Source organism: Pecten maximus, chromosome 18 (assembly GCF_902652985.1).
Source record: "Pecten maximus chromosome 18, xPecMax1.1, whole genome shotgun sequence".
NCBI classification, from domain to species: Eukaryota; Metazoa; Mollusca; class Bivalvia; order Pectinida; family Pectinidae; genus Pecten; species Pecten maximus.
In genome coordinates, this window is record NC_047032.1 from 20,238,445 (window position 1) to 20,262,307 (window position 23,863).

The 23,863-nt window shown below is 34.0% G+C and overlaps 1 protein-coding gene across 2 annotated transcripts in view; it reads left to right on the plus strand.

The window, feature by feature from the left end:
- Positions 1 to 17,944, plus strand: part of LOC117316807 (calmodulin-like) — a 29,694-nt gene extending 11,750 nt beyond the window's left edge. The window contains exons 1-5 of one of the 2 annotated variants that reach the window (XM_033871583.1): positions 695 to 831; positions 1,200 to 1,254; positions 14,641 to 14,784; positions 15,550 to 15,804; positions 16,424 to 17,944. In XM_033871583.1, the coding sequence (XP_033727474.1) occupies positions 802 to 831; positions 1,200 to 1,254; positions 14,641 to 14,784; positions 15,550 to 15,804; positions 16,424 to 16,455 (516 nt within the window). In that variant the 5' untranslated portion in view covers positions 695 to 801 and the 3' untranslated portion in view covers positions 16,456 to 17,944. Of the gene's footprint in view, positions 1 to 694; positions 832 to 1,199; positions 1,255 to 14,640; positions 14,785 to 15,549; positions 15,805 to 16,423 lie in introns of those variants that run through there. The other variant, XM_033871582.1, reaches the window with a different exon arrangement.
- Positions 17,945 to 23,863: the final 5,919 nt, after the last annotated feature.

The window sequence follows — 23,863 nt, forward strand, 5'->3', positions numbered from 1 at the left end:
AGTTAGCGTTTTTTTTACTCGATATCGATAACCACGTGCACGTTTCTATAACATTGTGTATGGGGGTCTGGACGGAGGAGAAGAATACAAAGAATTTTAAATACCATACAGGATATTGAAATTGAAAAATGATATATATTCCGTCTGCCATACTCGTATTGTACCTATTATCAATTATATGAATTTCCTTATTAAGATACCAAATACACATACAGTCTATATCTTCATTACAAGTATAGCTCAACCAATTCCCACTTATTGGAGTTTAAGTTTATGTGAAAACGCTGAAAAAAACTTGGTTCATTTTTCTTGTTTGTCAACATACCAGTTTATAAACGTTACAAGATCTCTAGATGGGGCCCCAATAATGTGTTCATTAACGGCATTTATTAATCATTGTCTCTCACACCTAGGTACTTTCACGTGATCGATAACTCTAGCTTCCACGCAAACTAATTCAAAATTCCTCAGTGAGTGTGAACATACCCTCGGGGACAGAGAAATGGCATAATTGTGTAAGCCCAGTTTTCAGGGAGCGTAAATAACGACCTATAATTTAATTAAATCGTCTTTAACTCAGGAAGTACTTTGTTAAAGGAAGAGACGGCCATATGTTGAGCTGGGTATGTACGATAGAAATAATAGTCCTAGTACAATATGAGTTTACTAATACCGGGACATTAGTTATGGACTGTGCACCTACAGTTAAACTGTGGAAGACAAATAGTCAATCACATTTTCTGACTTAGGACACGACGTTATTTATTGGAAATATGTTATTTCTATCCCCTGGATACTAATATGCTGTCACATATCACTCGTCAACGTGGTGTAAGTCCAATTATGTACATAAGGAGCGAGTTGTACTTAGAACAATTTGAAATAAGAGGGACCGGTTGAATTGAATGCGGGGCCACTTATTGTGAAAAATATTCTGGCATTTGCAAGCCAATCTACAAATGTAAGAAAACGTAATGGGAGTAGACATGGAAATGAAATACCCAAGATAGCATAGCGAACGGGATCACAGTACACAGGCTAGAGGGAATCTTATGTATTAGGATAAACCGTTTTCGTAGTGCCCCTAGTTGCGTTGTTCTACTTAAGATCTCATCATTGTCATGGTATTATATTCTTTGTTAGTATAGTAGCGTACTAATATAGTGCACGTCTTATTCATCATCCTCGTTTACTTACAGGTGCAGAGATCTTACAGTGTTAATGACATAGAACTGACAGAGGATCAAAGACAAGGTAATAAATAATTTTATTGTTTATCTTTCCATTGTCCGGCGTATTTAAACCATGTTTCTATGCTTTGTAGTTTTGTTATCCGTTTTTGTTTGCATAGTAGTTCCGTTGTCCCTGTTTTTTTTACATTGTAGTTCTGTTATCCTTCATTGTATGGATGGCAGTTCCATTATCCTTGTTTGTATACATGGTAGTTCCGTTATCCGTGTTTGTCTACATGGTAGTTCCGTTATCCTTGTTTGTATACATGGTAGTTCCGTTATCCGTGTTTGTATACATGGTAGTTCCGTTATCCCTGTTTGTCTACAAGGTAGTTCCCTTGTTTTTGTTTGTATACACGGTAGTTCCGATATCCTTGTTTATATACATGGCAGTTCCGTTATGCTTGTTTGTCTACATGGTAGTTCCCTTGTTTTTGTTTGTATACATGGTAATTCCGATATCCTTGTTTATATACATGGCAGTTCCGTTATACTTGTTTGTATACATGGTAGTTCCGTTATGCTTGTTTGTCTACATGATAGTGCCGTTAACTTGTTTGTCTACATGGTAGTTCCGTTAACTTGTTTGTATACATGGTAGTTCCGTTATACTTGTTTGTATACATGGTTGTTCCGTTATCCTTTTTTTCATACATGGTAGTTCCGTTAACTTGTTTGTCTACATGATAATTCCGATATCCTTGTTTGATACATGGTTGTTCCGTTATCCTTGTTTGTATACATGGTAGTTCCGTTATCCTTGTTTGTATACATGGTAGTTCCGTTATCCTTGTTTGTATACATGGTTGTTCCGTTATCCTTTTTTTCATACATGGTAGTTCCGTTAACTTGTTTGTCTACATGATAATTCCGATATCCTTGTTTGATACATGGTTGTTCCGTTATCCTTGTTTGTATACACGGTATTTCCGTTATCTGTGTTTGTATACATGGTAGTTCCGTTAACTTGTTTGTATACATGGTAATTCCGTTAACTTGTTTGTATACATGGTAATTCCGATATCCTTGTTTATATACATGGTAGTTCCGTTATCCTTTTTTTCATACATGGTAGTTCTCTTATCCTTGTTTGTATATACAGCAGGAAACAGGCTTTCACTGCAGGATCTTCGAAAATGAAACATTCAGTTAAAAATCAAATTAAGTGTAAGAGTGGTTTACAAAAAACTATACTAATTCACTCCATGTGCAGTCAATTGAAAGTCAATTTTCTGTCATGTGATGTACGGCTCGTAAGATGGATTCGACCTGGCCCCAGTTTCGTTATCAAATAGTTTTCCATCGGGAAATATTATTAGATTTTAGGAAATTCTTAGTTAAGGAAATTTCCTTATTATCTTCCAATGAGAGTTTAAAGTTAATGACGTTGATACTGATTGACGTTGATATTGATTATTACTAGGTCATGATTGCATTCCATACACATCACGGGAGCGTTATAACAGATTTTATGAGATGGACCTTAACGAACTCCCTTAATAGTACGATGGCATTACACATATACGGAGCTATCGCATTCCCAACCCTAGTTCTTGATAAAGAACTGGACTTGATATTCTGCAGTATGTATGTCTGTACACGAGCACGTACAAGTCCAACCATTAACCAATGGAATAGTTCTACAAAAACTCTGGCATGACATTATACATTATAAATCTGGAACCCAATACTCAAGGCATGAGTAGGTCGATGGGGGAGCGATTTCCTCTTACGTGTTCATCAACGTTAAAGTACGATTCTCCCTGTCATATGTACCTACGGATGTCCAACACCAGAAGAGGATTACGAACTTACGCAGTCCTTTTTTCACTTCTGATATAACCACGCCAAACATAAACACATTGTGCTTTGCAGAAATTTCAAACTAAACGTGGTTCAGTCAGTGTTTTTTGTACATTCAAATCATGACTTAAGCTATGGAATGAAAATGTCATTTTGTGATTGTTTATATCTAAGAGTGTTATTACCAACGTCATTTACCTTTGACCTAACGACAGTTTGCTGTCTGTTAAATAACCTGATACTTATATATATAGTTTTCCGCAGCTATCTCAGAACCTGGTAAAACTCTTGTCTCACTTCAAAGTTTCATTGTGCTTTAGCAATAACAACACACGTTACGGCCCTTTATATACTGGCTTACACTACATAAAGTACGTCAATGGACAAGAGCATTCTGTAAATCAGTTATTAGAGTTTTGTAATATCTTGTGTAATCAAACATCATTATTTTGAACTCTCATACCTCTCTACCACTCTGCGTAAAATTTCAGCTCTGACGGGTAAAATTATATGTAAAACAGACTTTGTTACCCCGAAACTCGGAAATCTCAAGGCCATTTCATTGCTCCATTGTATTTGAGATAAAGAAGTTAGAATGTAAATTAGTAGTAGTAGTAGTAGTAGTAGTAGTATTCCTCAGATTTAATACGGGAAAACAGTGTTTCAAAGAAATATAAGTACAGACCCAGAAAATAAAAGGCCTGCATAGTATTGATCAGCAAATCATAGACCCGCAAATCACAAATAAGCAAATCAGAGACAAGCAAATCACTAATCAGTTGACCAGAGACCCACAAATCACTGATCAGCAAAACAGAGAACTTCCAATCACTGCTCAACAAATCAGACTCGCAAATCACCTATAGGACAAATGAAAGATCCCCAACTTACTAATCTGCAAATCTGAGATTCGCAAATCACAGAACAGCTAATTTGAGATCTGCAAATAACCTGCAAGAACTGATCAGCAAATCAGATACAAATAAATCACAGGTCAGAAAATCAGAGGTTAACAAGCAAATCACAGTTTAGCAAATCAAAGTTAACTAATTGCCCACTTAAATCTGCAAAGCTTACGGTGTTACCATCCGTTGAATTTGATCGACAGCGCACACATTTCTCTGGTATCGCCTGATACAAATTCCTGAATAAGAAGATAACCATACATCTACGAATCCACAATCTGTTTATTGATAGTCGGTATATATTTGTATGGAACTGTATCTGTCCATTAATCAAGATAAATTGATTTTGTGTCTCCAAGAATACTTGATGTTATAGGGTATTCCAATGGCAGCAAGCATTAAGTAAGGTAGCTACCCAAAACGTAAACCTTCACTGACAGATGTATACATTGAAAGTATAAACAAAAAAGCGCGAATAGTCCTTATTTTTCTACTTGACGATTATTGTCATATTTAGACAGCGTTGGATCCATCTCTACATCGATAAAAATGTTTGCTTTTCACAAACTTGTAAAGAAACATAAGGAGATAATCTCTGATCAACGAATAAAAGATCCACAAGTCACAGATTAGCGAATCTCTGCTCAAAACTGTTGATCTTACAACATCTTTTTGGTATCTGTTTAATTTTGATTCACAGCGCAAACATTTCCCTAACATCATTGATATATATTCTCAAAAGAAAAGATAGCCATACCTCTAGGAACACACATCCTGTTTATTGATAGTCGGTATATATTTGTATGGAACTGTATCTGTCATTTAATTAAGACAAATTGAATTAAATAATGATGTAAGAGCAGCACATACTAACAAAGATCGCCACCCGGAAAGGGATCTTTACTGACAGATGACCACACGTTTTCTTAAACGTTTGACTGATTCCAGCAGTGAGGAACACGTTTTTGCTTTTCACAAGATTTAATTGAAACCCAAGAAATGTTCTTTGATAGATATGATTATGTTCTAGGATGAACTCTTTGAAAAGGTTTTGCAACATCTAAAAGATTAATATAAAATGAATTGTTTTAGCACAATGTGTATGAAAAGCTTGAAAACAACTACATGTATCGATATGTTTTGTTTTTCATATTTATGATCAACGTGATAAGTAACTGTTCTGGAGAAAACAAATAACTGTTCAAAAGCATTGTTATCAAGGTACTATTATTTGCTTTAGGTTACTCAATGCCCAATCTAATTAAAACCTAGATGGTCATTATCACTATGTTACATCATCCATAAGGGGTCACGTCGGGATGACCTTTTTGATAAGCCATTCATATGACTACTTCCAGAACCTTGGAAGTGAATTTTATATGACCAAATTAGCATGAATAGAGTGCGTAGCTTGCATAATCTGTCAATTTGTTTCAAGTCATTTGGTCCTACAAAGCATATAGTTTTATGTACATGCTGTACCGAAATAGTTTGCTTCAGATGCTTGCTGTGACGAAATGGTTTGCTTCGAGGACATCGACAAATTGATAATTCGCCCTGAAAGTGAAATACACACATGTCAAAGGTCATCAGAACGTGATCCCTTATGAGATGTTGCTAGATGTTCATGTAACGTAGTGAGAATGACCATCTAGAGTTTAATTAGATTGCTCAACGCCTTCATACAATTGTACAAAAGTCTTCCAGGATACATTGAAAGTTAAATAAATTAAATCCAAAATGAATAAATCTGAACAAAATAACTTTTTGTTCGTCTAGAAATCGACGGCGTTGTTTGGATCTAAAGTGTATATACACGTGAGACGACGGAAGATTTAAAAAAAAACAACCAAGCTAAAATGGTTACTAATGTCAAATAGCCCTATAGATTATTAAATTGGTTTCAAAATGCGATTTCAAATGAATGTGACGTACATTTGTATATCCCTAGACTTGGAACTTTTCATATGCATTAAAACGTTACATGTATGTAACGACAGACCACCTACGATGCCTCTACTATACTGGCCACAAGACCTCTAGTTATTTTGTAAAGAATTGCCAAGTTAAATTGTAATACTAGATTATCTGCCTCTAGTTTGAAACTTAATATCAGACATATCTCAGGGACCTAAATTATAAAGCTATATTCTATTTATAGTTTTGATATTCTAGAGACAGGGGGCCAATTTACGCCTCTACAAATGACACACAGGATAAACCCTTTAATAAGTTTGTATGTTGATACTAATATAAATATAACTGTTATAGCTGATACATAAGACCTTCCGAGGTTACTGCAAAGATGAAGTTTAATCGGGATTTTTACTAAGAGCAAAATTCTTCCGCTGTATAGAATAAATTAAAATTTTACTAAAATATTGAATTTTAATTAAAATAAGTAAAACTATATATCCTTGCACGAACATCAATAGCTAAAGTACATATATCTACTAAGTCGGCTGTATAAGTATACTCTTAACATACGGTGTGATAGGCAGACAATATCTTATGGTGTACATGTGTTCGACAGGCTGATAACACTAATTACACATACACCGAAGTGTTGTAGATTATAAAAAGATTGTATATGAAATTGATATGGTCCTAATATTACTGTAGGAATTCCTTTGATAACTAAAGCTCATTGGAAATGAGAGTGCTTGTCAAATTCTGTTACAGATAATAATATCTGATTGCTACAGGAATGTGTCATTGATTAATAAGAGAATCTGATTGATGTTGGGGAAATGTTATTCTGTAAGGGGGGTTTTGATTGATTAAATCCTTTGGGGTCACGGTTAGGTCTCAGTCATGGAAAGTTGAGGAAGTTGTGTGAGCTTGTGTCGAAAAGCTAATTCGCTATGGTGTAGACGCTGTACTATACATATACCTAATTTCGCGATGTCAATACTTAGCTGTTGCATTTTTATAGTCTACCTCGCAGGTACATTGAATTTGGCACCACAGGTAAAGATGTGTTGGCGGTGTATTAAACGGCTTTATGTTCATCGACAGAGATATTATCTCACGTTAAATATATTTGGCATGTATATATTTTCTTGCTTTATTCAACGACAGAGAATATTGTGAATTGAAATAACCTGCAAATATTACGAACTATTTGTACATTTGATCCCGTCTGTTACCTTTAGTGGGTAATAGATTAAGATATTGTAAAAGGTATTGTTTTATGCCGAGTGCGATTTTTCTCCATAGATAAGACTTTGTTACCTGACTCTATGTAAATTAAGTATTTTCAAACATTTCCTATGAAAATAGCTACATAATCGTAACAAGGTCTACATTATACAGTTGTTTCATGCCTTATCAATCAACAGCTAAACTCTTCTTCCCCGAGGTGTACGGACCAACCCGATGAACTGTTTCCCGAGGCCGCAGACCGAGGGAAACAGTTCGTCGGGTTGGTCCCAACACCGAGGGGGAGAGTTTTGACTGTTGACTGATAACACATGAAACAACTGTTGTGTTACCTGAATAATCCACAAGATTTCACTCATATGCTATTTTATTAGGCTGAGGAACGCGTAAAAAGTCTTCAGTAAACTCTTACTCCAAAGTTGACGTTCCTTTGGCCTCGCAGTACGCTGTAAGAATTCATATAAACCCTTTTATGACATTTCATGTGGTAGCCGCATCCCTGTTTTAAATTAGATACAACAAACCCTGCTTGGAGATTGCTTCAAACCTCTCTGACTTCGAATCTAGAGAGCGTTGCTAGAGATACTGTTTACAAATCACGATCAGAAAGACGCTTTATCGTAATGATGTTCCTCGCCAGTTAACAGTCAAAAACATTGACCGGTCAACAGTCGAAAATACTTAATTTACATTTAAATCGAGAGTCAGGTAACAATAAAAACTCTTTCCTCTCGGTGTTGGGATCATGCCGATATGACTTTTGACTAATAAGGCACGGACAAACTGCATTCTGTTATCTTATTTATAATAAAAGTATCAAGAACAAATGAAATAAATTGTACAAAAGTATCGAATCTTTTGCCATGTAAATTTAGATTACATTGTACATAAAGGAAAACAAACCCTGATTGTAGTATACAGTTGTTTCATGCCACCCGACTACCAATAACTGTACTTAAAGGAAACAGCAAGACAACTTTAAAGTCAGTGTGTTAACCAAAAAAGGCACTTCCAATCAATAATCGTATAAATCGTATACAATCTATAAGCCGTTACTTATCATGTTGTCAATCCGAGGTTACTCATACGAACAGTACATGTGTGTTTCATTGAGGGATACAGGTACTACAGACAATGTCTAAGGCTTGGTATTATTGACGCGTTCACATGTCATGTGCTACATATTGGTGGTCGGGTGGCGCAGTAATAGCGTAAATATTGGCTTTTCACCTAGGTGAAAGAGGCTCGAATCCTGCAAATAATTTACATGTATTGAAGTTCTTTAGCAAGTTTTTCATGTTCATCAAACTCGAGTTAGCTTATTTGCAGTTTTTTAAAGGATGACAAGAGCTTTAGCGAGTGTCTTTTCGAAATTTCAAAATTACCAAACGAGAGCTAGAAATTCATGATGAGCAACCGTCACTATTTAGGGAACATGTTTATTCTATTTAATACGACTCAAACACAAGATTAATCATATAAAGAAATGTCAAAAACCACAACTGACGAAATGGTTTCGTCTACCTCAGCAGAGGGAACTGGAATTTTGTTGGTTTTTTCATTAAGTATATTTGGACTTATCCTAGTGTATAAATGTAGCACATTTTAAAATGTTTTTGCCCTAAGATCAACGAACAATTGGTAAAAATGACACCCCCTCCCCTTTGATGTTCTTACAAAATATATATCGGCGTACAGCAACCGGGAAAACTAACAGCAACCCTAGCCATCCGATGATCCACGTAATCGACGGACCTACCTTTGTCATCAAATCAAGAAAACCGTTTAACACATATAGTCATATGTTCTCAAAATAACCGTGAATATTAACATCCACGAAACATCGCCGCGTCAAGGCGATCAAGATCAACATCATTCCCAATATCCCTGAGCTATGAATGAAATTCCAAAGACAGTCGTGACGTCATGCAGTGACGTAGTATTTTATAAAATGTGTGACTGGGAAATAAAAAGTATGGTGTGTTCCGTAAAATTCGTTCTCTCGTTGATTTTTCAAAGTATCGTTGATAAAACTTCTTTTTCTCGGATGATGACAATTTGGTCAAAAGTCGATCATGTTACAGCAATTTATACCGACGAATTATTTATTCGTTTATCATTGAACCATGAAAGATACGAAAGCGTGCAAACTGACAGTTTGCCAAAACTGTGTGTGTTCTTTAAGTATATCATAAGTATTTTTGGTAAAAACCCCAACAAGAGTATTAACAAAATGAACAAAATGAATGGCCGAGTGCCATTTGTGCCAGAAATTTGGTAGGTGATATGAGAGAAATAGAAAAGGGATATTCCACCATCGGGATTACGAATTAAGATAAAACCCTCGACTTCCCAACGTTTTGTGACCCCTCGGGTGAAATATCCCTATCCTACATACAGAAAGAATCTTATATTCACGAGGACAGCCCTCTAACCCAGTCATGCCCAAGTTGACCCCCGGTAAATCCTCAAAACGTGGTCAAAGGCCAGAGGTTAACTTATCAGAATTGTCTGGCGCCAGAAATGACCAATCGAAGGCTTTGAAAGTGGTTATGCATGACAGTGCGCAAAACAAAAACAATAACACACTGTAACAAATTTTATCACGTGCCATATCAATTATGAAACAAGCGTATTTATGGGATCAGTGATATTTGTGACAGCAATGAAGAACGAAATGAATAACATTGACAATTACATTGTCCCCCAGAGGCCAATGTGTCACAATCGCTTAATGAAAAAAAAAAATCGGAAATATCTTAATTCGACAGGTTATCGATTAATTTCTCTCATAATAATGTTTCATAATGTCTATTGATTGAGTGGATACAGAACGAATCGTACTCACACGGCATGGTATACAAGGTCGAGTGTTGTGCTTATTTATTGTTTTTATGGATTTTTGTTTTATTTATTTATGTCCAATATGAGATATAAAGATAATTTGATACGCTTCATTTCAAACAGAATCATAAGTACTACGGTTTCGCCAAAACTCTCTAATATCCATAATCGACATGCTAATTGTATATCAATTAATGTTTAGATGGAATGAAAACGAATAATGGGGAACATAGTACAACGATAGTTTTATCAATTAAGAGTAATGCAAATGGCGTTGCTGTCATTCTGTAATTAAGTCGAATATTCTTTTTATCTTATTTAGTGTTATTTTGTCGTATTTTGCAACATGTTAGTGTAAATCGAGAACCTTTCGTCTGCTTAGCTACTTAATACAAACATGTTCCTAGAGTGAAACTCTTGAAAACATAGCAAATATCAATGTAAAACCTTGTTTATTCAATCTTATAACATCGTCAACATAAATAAAACTACAAGACCAAAACATGTATTATCCCTGCAGTACAGTTTGTGTTTATTGCACTCCACGGAATATTCTACACCGTGTGTCTTCATTAAAAACAACCCTGTTCTATACACTGCACTTTTATCGTCTTTACATGTCGTCCTCCTGTCATTTAAAACCGTGAGTTGGCTTCTTGCTGTTGTAACCATGTCAGTGTATAAGAAGGTGAACTTGTTTCAATGTTTTTGTACTCGTTATTACTCACTTGAATGCTCCACGATTGCCAAATTGCTGCCAAATGCATTGGTTTTATATAAACAGATTACATACTTGAAATTAATGAGAACATTCGTCGTCCAATATGGCAGAGAAGGGCGGCATTGACATTACCGCAGGCAAACCCATAAGGTCGAGAGGTCTGATTTTTTTTATAAGCTATAGCATAATGATGTACATAGTTTGTTTTGTAATGGTCTTCTATTGTTTACAAGTAAGTACTATTAGAAAGCGAACATTAACCTTCATGCTTAAAGTGTAATTATATTGATATTTACATATCTACATTACAACAATGTCATATTTACCAACAACCTTTGAGGTAAATAATACATAACTGAATGTTTCATTGTATCATACTATCGTGTAGAAATATTTAAAATATTGGTAGGTTACTAATGATATCAGTTTGATTTAAAGGTGAAATGAACGACACTTTCAAATATCTTGTGTTAATAGCTTGTGCTATGATCAGTTTTTGGTTTATTTAAATATGAAATGAAGTTCATGTGATAATTTCTTGCGTTTAAAGCTTGTGCAGTTATCCGTCATTGGGTTATTTATAGCTAAACTAAGTTGATCATGTCCTGTGTAAATAGCTTGTGCTGTTATCATTCATTAGATAATTTAAATTTGAAATGAACTTCAGATGTTAATAACGTCTACCCACCCACAAAGGCTTATCGTTACCTGCTGGTCACGTTTTGATTTATTTGAACACATGCTCTTAACGCTATTTTGATTCCTATTTTCAATCTTGAAAAATAATGCAAACATTAAAAAAAATGTTGGATTATGGTACTTTTCTCCCTTAGCATCACTGTCAAGTCCTAGAACGACGATACGCTGTATGGCGCAGTTAAATTCATTTTTGCTCTACTGTATATACATCACTCTCAAATTACTTTCTAAGGGATTAGTATCATGTATCTTATACACTCTTTTAGAAACTTAACATTCAATTCTCAAGTTTCTTGATTTACAGTGATACATTTGCAGTATGAATCATTTTTCTGTTTGACAGATTTTGATATTTAAATGCCTAACATTCATCCTTCTGTACTGTGATATAATTTTAATATTTTATATCATACAACGGAATACCTCTATACTGTGATATAATGTTAATATTTTATATGATATAACGGCATGTTTCTGTACTGTGATATACTTTTAATAGTTTATATCATGCAACGGAATACCTCTATACTGTGATATAATGTTAATATTTTATATGATATAACGGCATGTTTCTGTACTGTGATATACTTTTAATAGTTTATATGATACAACGGAATACCTCTATACTGTGATATATTTTAATATTTTATATGATATAACGGAATGTTTCTGTTCTGTGATATACTTTTAATATTTTGTATCATACAGCAGAATACCTCTATACTGTGATATATTTTAATATTTTATATGATATAGCGGAATGTCTATTTACTGTGATATAAATCTAACAATTTATATGAGTATCTCTGTACTGTTATATGATTTCCATGTGTCAATAATAGTGTGCTGTTTTACAAAATCTGTCTGCAATGTCGCTAACTAACTAGATGGAAATGCATCATATCACCATGGCTCTTGCGAGGACTTTAAACCCCTATAAAACAAACAGGGGACTTCAAGTTAAAATGTTAGCTCCTCAAAGTTGTGTTCATATTTTTCTTATCTGTATTCACAATGTCAGCTTAGCAATATCGCATTTTCTATCCGATATCTTTTTGTCGTCTGTAGTTATTACTACCAATAAATATATATATTATACATAATTCCCACTTTGTAAGAATTTTGAAACCCGATGTATGATATAATGTTGGTCTTGAAACGTAACGGCACATTTAAGCAGTAGTATTAATGCAATATCTACCAATATCTTGTATGGTATGACATACAAACAAAAGTATACCAACATCCAAATAAAACCATAATTTACTTCTTAAATCAATAAAACGATTGCAAATACGAACACAATATCACTGTAAATAAATAGTATAACTAGTAAATTAGGTATTCCGAAAGGTTCAGCGTCTTCTGTTTATCTACGACGTCGACACCCGTAAACTATGTTTATTTTGTTGAATAACTTCCAGGTTTAATGTCATATAACTGATATGAGTACTGGTAGGACGAAGGGCTAAGTGACCGAGGGCTCTGGGTTATATTACCCCGTTGTGATCCAGTCGACTCAGCTGGCAGGGCAGTGCAAAAATGTGTAAGCTGTGAGCGCTGAAATGGCAGCTCCGGTTGTATGTCAGCTAAGGAGGTACGAAAGACATCGTAGCTGTAGATAAAACTCAAAGTTTTTTATAAGGGTTATCATAGCAGAATGTAACTTGGAAATATGCGTAGGAGCACAACTTTACACCTGTTTCGAATTGTCTCATCTGAAAACATAACCTTTAAAGGAATATGTTTTGAAAAGTATCCTAGTTTGGATATAATGTCAATAAGGGTCTGGACAGTGGTAGCAAAGTAATCCTATAGCATTGGCATTGTGTCGACAGGCTATGAAGGAAATGATCACGATGATGTCACCGACCAAGTAATTGTGAATTTAGAAGGGTTACACTGTATAAAAGGCATACTGTTGGATGTATATAGATGATAATTACGTCTGTCGTTAATGCACAGACGTACTATCTTAGCTTTGTCACATCCATAATCACACACGTGATCGAACAAGCAAATTGCAAACATACTACAAGGCTTTATTCTTATTTGATTTTAGTTAATACGAGTTCGGCACAGTACAACAGCAATGATGGATATATTTATTAGAAATTGGTGTATTGGGATGGAAAGTTGATGGCGATAATTGCCTAGTCGCCATGATATGTTCTATTAGAAAAGTGAATATTTTACCAGAGTCATTTCCAAAAGGATGCAATCTTCAGAACTATAAAATGTTCATGGTTTCGTTAAGCTAGATTTAAAAGTGGACAATACCCTATTGGTATCTTCAATGTTTTTACATAACAGTGACACCGGATCCTAATACACACACAATCCCCTTCTGTTTTAACCCCCATCTATGTAAATTCAGACAATATTTTCTTTCCTTACTTTCTGTCGAGAACTTATACTGTTTCCAAATATGTTGTTATTCTTTTTGTCATCAACGCACAGAGAGCACATTGGTCGCCGCTGGTCTATATGTATATATATACATGAAACAGTGAATAGATTATGTCGAACATCACACCAGTTTTAAGGGTTGAATTTTGTTTGGTTTGTTTTTGTTTAACGTCCTATTAACAGCCAGGGTCATTAAAGGACGTGCCAGGTTTTGGAGGTGGAGGAAAGCCGGAAAACCACCGGCCTACGGTCAGTACCTGGCAACTGCCCCACGTAGGTTTCGAACTCGCAACCCAGTGATGGAGGGCTAGTGTTAATGTGTCGGGACACCTTAACCACTCGGCCATCGCGGCCCCTTTAAGGACTGAACAAAAGGCACACGAGATATTAGCACCATTCAAACAAGTTGAGAGTCAGATACAATAGAGCCAAACAGATTTTAAACTACACCATGCAGCTGTTTTGTCCTTCTAGGACCTCTCAGTGATGCTAAGAACCGAAATATGACATGGGGCGATCGGAATTGCGAAAGTCATAAGATCATAAGGTCATAAGGTCGTAAGAAATGTCTAAATCTGGATGGAGACGCGCAAAAGAAATTTTATAACTTTCCATAGAATATCTAATTTTGAAAACAAAACGCAATGGTGTAGATAATGTGGACCACGTTGTATATGTAAATAGGCAAACACGCATAAAGAGAAGTTGAAATCTTCCTGCCATCCATGTTTTCTTTATATATTTCATCAATGAAGTCATTTATTTAAGCGGGATTGGAGACACCATGGAATCTAGCCTGGCGTCATCGAGTATTTGTTACGGTAGAAGAAGGGTAAACTAAACCATGTACCATTATGTGTTGCAGACTTACAACAAGCCTTTGGAATGTTTAAGACGTCACGAAAGGGTAAAATATCTGCACGAGACTTGGGTCCCATGTTACGTTGTTTGGGATGGAATCCATCAGAACGAGATCTTGAGGAGGCAAGACAAGAACTTGATGTCAGTGGTAAGATACACAAGAGCAACTCGGTCCATGCTTTTGTATATATGACTCGTGGTTGTTGTATATGGTATTTCTTTCACTCGAATTAGAACTAGCTATTTTTCAAAAGTTATAAAAACACGAGCTTAAGCGTTTTTGTAACTTTGGAAAAATGATTAACGAGAGTGAAACAAATACCATATATAACAACCATAAGTCATATATACAAAAGCACGGACCGTTTATACAGCGTAGTAGTTAACACTTTACTTGTGATAGTCGCACTGTAGTGTGAAGAAACCACAACAAGTGTTGGTGCCATTGGAACTATAGTATGCATTCGCCTAATTGCATTGCATCTCTAACAAATATAATATAGACCTGAGCACTATCTCAGGCGTTAGAGTTTCAGTAGACCGACCCCTGTCTCTAGAATATTTGAGTGATCAACACAATATAGATATATAATTTGGGCTCTCTGGATGCGATAATTTAGCTTGGCAATTTGTTTTTGCAAAACGTTCAATAGTGTTAATTGATGCTTATTGTCCATGTAATCAGTTATCTATTAATCTACTACAAACGTAGTTTTAAAGCTACAATTAGTTTAAACCCCAATCCTATTGTACAAAGTTTAAGATAGAGAGCTTTGATCATACATTGACTACAGTTTGCTGCAATTGTTAGTTATATATAAAAACTAATCAAAGGGCGAGATATTTTGTTCTTATAAAAATAACAAATGAATACAAATAATAATAATGAAAAATATACCAATTTTCATCGCAGCTAGCGGGCGAATTACATATGCTGATGTAGAGAAATATGTCTCTCGTCATGGGGGAATTTGTCATCGGACAGAGGAAGAAGAGGAGGATGTATTAGGGGCATTTAAGGTCCTTGATAAACTCGGAACTGGTAAAATCCCAGTCAAGGACTTCCGGAGGTATCTCACGACTATGGGAGACAAGATGGCGCCGGACGAAGTTGAAGAAATAATTCGATTTGCAAAGAAGGACAGCAGAGGATATATCGAATATCGAGGTATGTGATGAAATCGTGCCTTAAAATGAATCAAAGTCACATAGGTCATATCGACAATCGATCAATACAAAATATGATTCTGAAAATATGGAACAACTAAAAAGATAAAATGTATCAACGGATATCAGTGACATAGCATGGCCAAGTCTCCCCCTCTCCCCCCTCCACTTATATTTCAGTTCAATACTTGACAACAAACTGTCCGTGATATTTACTTGCCGACATAAGCAATGGCCATGACGTCATTAGCAATTACATTATCCATGAAATACTGAAATTAGCTTATGATATTTGGAAATAGTTCAGCAAAAGGCACGCTTTGTTAAGAAATTTAAGATAGATTACAATATTTCCAACATGGTTAGCGGTTCATTAAACGTGTTTGCAGTATAACGGCCTAATAATGGAAATCAGCTTTTATAAAACGTTATGTTATATCTTGAGTGAGGCAACAGTCACCGTCATTTTAACAGCTATGTTTTGTGACTAAGGCTCTAAGAAAAGAAAAGATAATGTTTACAACTATTCATATCTGATTGCTAATTGTGTGTTTAATTGAGTGTGTTTATCGGTTATACATAAAAATATTGCAATAGATTAATTTGTTTATACATTTCAGATCTCATTAAAGATCTCCATTCCGATCCCTGATGTTGATGATGTCTAGATGTGACCCCCATTCATTTCCGATACTTTTCCGGTATATGATGTCGGTTCCTGCGCATGCCCTAAAGCACTTCCATTTAGTAGTCTATGAAAGTCGTCGAAAGTGGACTCGCATGTGAAAAGACGACACTGCGGTGAAAGCAGTATGCCTGCAGTTGTGAGGTTGTCTATTGCCGAGAAACCTGTATTTGTAACGCAAACTCTGTATCTGTGAAATGTCTAACATATATTATGAATTAATATATTAATACAAATTATTTTCTACAGTATATGGATGGCGAATATCACTTTTGACAACTATACGAGATCCAATCCAATTCAATCCAATTGCATATCAATAATATATGCTGAAATGAATCTGGTTACGATTGAAACTTCACTGATGTTAACTGCCGAAACATGATGTTTAGATGTACATATGTTGTAAATAGTAAATATGAAGAATATGAAAAAAAGAAAATGAGCTAGTTAAATTACCTTAATTGCCTAATTAAATAATGAACATATGTGTATTTGGTAATGTTTCCTTAATCTGTCAAAGTTTTTTCTGTGATGACTGAGTATTTTATTAAGACACTGAGCATAACTGTTTATACAAAAAATGTTAAATAATGTCTATACAATATATAATATTATATAATACTATTTAAATATTTATATTTCCAGTTTCAGGATTGTTTATCAAATGTTAAGTATTTTTACTCTTTTAGTCTTTGTTTAACCTTGATAATTAACATATAAAACACTTGCAAAGTAATACAACGTTTTTGTCGGTGTAAATGTAACCATTTAATTTTTAAAGAGAACTTTTAAAATGTCGAACGGAAGCGATGTTTATAAGAACATGATTAAAAGAACTAACCTTTTTCAACCGTTCTTTTTGTTAGTCTGTCACAGGGCATTTTACCTCTGTGAACCCCGAGATTTTGTAAAGGGGAACAATATCGCTCACTTTTTCTACAGTAAAAAAATATCAATTGCAATCAATAAATACGTTACTAAAGAAAACAAAAATAGTTTAAAGTGTATTACTATTGAGAATTCTTCCTAGACAATGTTGTAAAATGTCATTCAAAATCGTTTTTCCGAAGTCAATTAATGAATTTATAAGTAGCGATCAACGAATTGTACTGTGTATTGTAAAAATAGAAGTGTAATGATATAATATATCATCGCGTTATATATGTATATATATACATATCATTATATAACATATCGGTACAATCATAAATACATGTATAACATTATTGGCTATATTGTAAAATACACCCATATATTTTTGGTACAATACGGAAATGATCATTTGCCCTTTTTACCGAGATTCTTTCATACCGAATGAAATTTCCAATATATTTATATAGGTAAACAAAAGTTCGGCATGTTTTGAAACATATATAATTAATTTTTCTTTGTTTTCATGGTAAATACTCAAATGTGATTGGTCGAAAAATTCTTTTCATTCTTCTATGAAAGAAATTCCGAGAATGGCGCGAAAAATGTGACGTCACAATACGACAATTGACGTTGCGTATTGATTTGAGAAAAAGAATCCCATTTAAAACCTGTAAAATTGTACATAAAACATGTTTTAAATTAGAAAATCATTTTCAAAAATTAATTATAAGCGTTGATGTCAATTATTTTTTAGTTTCATCGGGGTATGAAACAAATGCTTAAATACACACAAACAAATAAATAAACCAGTGATACACATTACAGATTTCAAATAAGAAAGATAATAGGTATATTTAATTCATGAACGAAGATATTTTGTATTGAAATCAACGCCAAAGAAGCATACTTCATTGCCATCTAATAAGTAAATATGTTATAATAAATGGCACATTGTCGTTTTGTTATCACAGTTACCTCCCTTACAACCCAAAACGTCGATGACGCGAACAGATTCAAATCGGTACATATGTATGTTTATCGATTTAGTAAAGAGTGCAATCTGTTGTGGAAATTTATTCAGCATTTTCATGCATTCTTAGTATTCTCTGTGTATATACTCTTTGTAACAAAAAATGGATAGTAACATTTTATCATCATTTTTCATTCTTGATTCTTCATAATTGAGGCCACTTTGATGCCTTTTTGCTACTTTATCAAAGATAAACATAGATAAATGCAAATTAAGTTTTAACGATGTCATCAATACATAATGATATGTATGAAGTACAGGGTATGTCCTTCCAAAAACCGACCCTGTATGTAGGGAGTCATTGGGAGTAGACTTCTTGAACTTTTAGGGAACCTTCATCATGTTCAAGTAATACATCTTTCAAAACACTGGCTGGTTCTTCCAATTATTGGAACACTATACTTCATAACTTTATTATTATAAACATTTTATTGCTGGTTCGAATCGTTGGTTAACTAATACATTGTTTTCCAAACATCTTTTTTCTTTCCCTACTGCTATTAAGTATTGTGTACTGTATTCTACAGAACTGGAATCAACTGAACTTGAATGAAGAGGATTGCTTTACCAATCCTGAACTGCTGCTAATTAAAATGGACCTCTTTTATCACTACATTTGATTTGACCATTCGCTACACTACACTACGTTTCCCTATATATTCAAGATTCCCTGTAAGTTTTCACTAAGGTTATTTCATCAGAAGTGAAATAGAGATCCACTGCAATTATTTTATGTATGATATTTTCCTGTATCATTTGTTCTGTAAATCTTGCTAGAAATCATTATTGGTAAAGAATATATACGTTGTATATATACTTTTTTAAATTTATATATGGAATAACCATAAACCTGCTTCGCAAGATGATATTGCATAGTTGCATTTCACTGAAACATACTTACTTGTTTAATGGTGAATGTGTTTGTATAAAGCAAACAACATGACAATACCATCAATCAATCAATCAATCAATCAATCAATCAATCAATCAATCAATCAATCAATCAATCAATAAACCAATCAATCAATCAATTTGTTTAATAAGGTGTCAAATAGCACAATTACATTAAACAAGTATAATAATAAAATTGATGATAAAAAGTTTAAAACATTATTGAATAGAGGGATCAGTAATCTTAACTATGATGAAGTATGAACTAATGACACCCTAAAAACAACAATAAGTTATTTATAAAAAAAAAAAAAAAACAATAACAGAATCACACATTCAAATCCATAGAGCAGGTGTTTGGGACCACCCATACCCAATTAACTCTCTTATTTTACAATTATTGCATTAAAATATTCTCTTTTAAAGATAATAACAATAGTATTATACGAAGAAATTAAAACATAATAAGATACACTTAATAAACTTATGTATAAATATACACAAATTTAAGTTTCGGTACAAAGTATTCAGGATTCAGGATTCAGGAGAGCCTTTCTAGCGTGGTCTGCTTCACCCATTCTATCCAGTAGCTAGAATTTAATAGAGTATTACTTAACAAATTCTCATTTACCCTATTATAATATTTAACAAATTTATAAATAGAAAATGTGATATGTGATATTCAGCCAAACATGACTTGGAAGGCATTATTTATAATTATCATTCGCAAAGACTTTCACGTCTTCTGTTCATATCATATGAATTATAGTATAATTTGTAATTCCAAGTTAGACTTTAAAAACTGTTCAGTTAAGTTTTATTTTAATTGTTATATTTGTTTATATGAAAACACATTCATTGTTCCTCGTATCAACGGCATGAGCATAATTATGTAAACAACTCAATGCAAGGCAGGACATTTACTGAAAATATGTATGTCAGTATATATCATATTTGACTAACCCAAAGCAAATCGAACAACAGTTACGATTTCATATAGATGTCAAGAACAAACTTTGGAAATACTTAGAAATAGCCAATTTGCGTTGCGTTTCTAGAATATGTTACTGAAGTAGTCAATGATATGAAATAGATAGTTTGAATCACTGATGTTGTATATACGTATGGTAGTAGATCACTAACTTGCACTTTTAAGTGAATATAATTGATTTTTATACACATTTGACACAATAAATTTCTTTTGATATTATCTTTTTTTCATTTTGATTTGCATGACGTATGTATCTAATATATGGAATAATCATCATGTATCAGTATTTACGAACAAAATTAAAGGAAATTGCTACTAGTAAGAAACAGATGCTGTGATCCCAACTCATCAAATGATAAAACAATGGGGAAATAGGAACAAAATATGTATTTGTATTTAGGCACACAAAAAGGTACGAGGATAAACAGACAAAATGTTTTCAGATTAAATGCAGGCCAATTTCCTTCGAACCTTCTTTGTATATAATTCTGACCGATTTCAGATCATTTTCAGATCAATTTCAGGTCAATTGCAGGTGAATCTTTTCATCGCCTAATTTACCTCAAGACGTTTTGCCTGTGTAATAAGAACACGAAAAGTTAAGTACCTTCTATTGCATCGGCGATACTGGCCATGCCAATCTAGGTCACATCCTAAAACGGGAACCAGAGTGATGATAGCGGTCCCATGAAGTATTTCAACGAACATCTAGCACGTCTACCTTCATATTGCACAAGGAACTAAAATATTTCCCAATAAAATCACGATATCGACAATGAAACTTTCCATTGGTCTCAATCAACCTGAACATCTTTCATGGAAATTGTGTTCATGGGAAATATCCCTAAAGATCGAATCAACTAGGACACGCAGTAACATGAGGTAATAGAAGCAGGTATGTTACTATCAAGAAAAAGAAAATGACGATTATAAAGCATATCATATTGTGAAGTGTTTAGCTAGGTTACGTTGTAAATAAATATCGTGGTAAGCGGCTGATGTCTGCAGTGTCTGGATGTATATGTCTTTCTGGAATCTGATCGATATGGTAAATGACAGTGATATACTTGTCACACTATTGTTTGGGATAACCAATTAAACTTGTAGGTAGCCTTGGATCTGTTACATTCTGATATTGACACCGATACTATCAGACTTAAGCAGATATTTGGTAAATACCAAAATCAATATTTTGCAATATATATTTTTCCGTGACAAATATAATCTTCTAATTACAGCAGTAGTGTGTAACTGTAAGATAACAATGTCGTTTCGATTTATCATTCTGCCAAATCAGATATATAATGCAAATCAATGAATCATATCTGCAAAAGAAAAGCTTATCTAACGAGAATGCAAAGATTATCCCCAGCGTATCAAACGAGAATACAGGACCCATTCCAAGCCTAATCAAATGAGAACACAGAAACTATCCCCAGCTTACACATTCATCACGACAAAGATATATATATATATATATATAAGATTTATACAATCCGAGTTAAGTAGATTTACATAAGGTTACGGGCGAGTATAAATTGTTTAGGCGACAAAGAGGTTTTTAATCGCCAGGTGTCTACAATCTGGTCGTGTTCATCATAGTAACAGTTTCAGCTTTTGGTCTCAAATAAGAAGAAATAGCTAAAACAATGTTTTAATCAATGCCCCGACTTTGACGACTTTGATAAATCATGTAAATTGCCTTCTGCCTGGTTTCGTTGACGTAACTATTGTTTTGATATCGATTTTTTCTTCTTTATGTACAACTTCAGATGTCAAATTATATTTCATCTTTTTACTTTTTTTGTCAGCTATCATAACGATTTTTTAAATGAAACTTTACCTGGAAAAACCTGTTCTGTTTGAGATGTGGCGCCGACAGTAGATTTAACCGATAGTGTAATATAAATAAATAAATAAATCAAATGACCTAGTTCAATAGACAAAAAATAAAACAAAATTCAGTGCCTTATATCCTTTCAATTTCATTTATTTATATATCTATTTTCATTTCAAAATATTTCATTAAATCAACATTTTATAGGAATCTGGCGGTAGACTGGATAATTACACAATCCCTTTCATTCGCAAAACATACCAAAATTAACATAATGTGCAAGGGGTATATGTTGAACAATTTGATATCGAATTGAACCATAGTTTTACTCCAAAATGTTTTGATCATGTCGGAAAATAAGGCCGTGTCGTCCTGTTTTAATGTGACAGGGATTCCTGGTGTCTTAACATTTGATACATTAAATAACAATGAGATCTTTATTACGGAAAGAATATGCTGTTTAAGCTCCTTTGGGAAAGAAAACTCTCAAACATAGTATTTCACGTAGTATTGCACGAGCGCTGAAATCTGAAACTTGCGATCAGGAATGGGTGCAACCCTTATAACGTGGCTTGCTTGTCAGAGCTCTATCATCATCGTGTCAATAAACAACCATTATTCCCAGTTTAGAAAAAAATGAACTTTACTGAAAAATGCTACATGTTTCCAGCAATAGACCGACTGGCTTACCCGGTAAAAGATATAAAAAATATAATATATAATATATAATATACACTATTATAGTACATCGAGTGACATAATCATTTCTAACATGTCGTCCACGCAAGCAAAACCGGTATCTGACGAAAAAAAATCTTTCAATTATAACACATTACGTATATATTTTTTAGCGTTTTGATATGACTGTAACAATGTAAACTGTCACGTGCACTCTTCCAAAAGAGCGAAACAGTGAGAGCGAACATCTCGAACTATTCATGAAATTCCAATGACAGTCGTGACGTCATACAGTGACGTAACAATATCATTCCATCAACGAGTTTCTTGGAATAGCTTCAAATGGGAAATCGCAAATTAAAATATGTGAAATCGCATTTTGAAATATGTGAAATCGCAAAAACAAAGTCACCGGTTTTTCCTCCCTTTTCTTCACATATGTTGTACATGCAATGTATATCTGATTACGCAAAGTTTAATTAATTAGAAGTTAAAATCATATATATTTTTTCAGTGCTGTACGATTAAAGGACTAAAATCTGTGTATAAAGTTTCAGTTTGCTGAAAACGGACTATTTATTTGAGAATATCAAATAACCCAAATAGATAAACTAAAAAAATAAAGAAAATGAATGAATGGAAGACATTTTACCAGGACGGATCCAATATGACTTATCGTAATATGTGACATGGAAGTTGCTAAAGGGAGATAACAAAGTAATGCTTGTCTACCTTGAGAGATATATTGGACTCGTTTCTCCTGTTTATTTTAATAAAAGCTACATGTATATACATCTTTCGTAATAGCATGAACCTTGTTATTCATAATCTGAACTTTGTGATTTCTCTGTTACCCTATAGGGTGTCATTTATCCCTTAGGATGTGATTTCCTTGTTTCTCTGTTACTCTATAGGCCACCCCCCCCCCCCCCCCCCCCCTCCCTCCCCCCTCTGGCTGTGATTTTTCTGTCGACTATGTATCTATGACTTCGGTATGAAAGGCAGCACTTTCTAGCAATAATTATATTTGATGTCAAAAAAACAATGGCTTTGCCTCTTTAAAAAATAATTT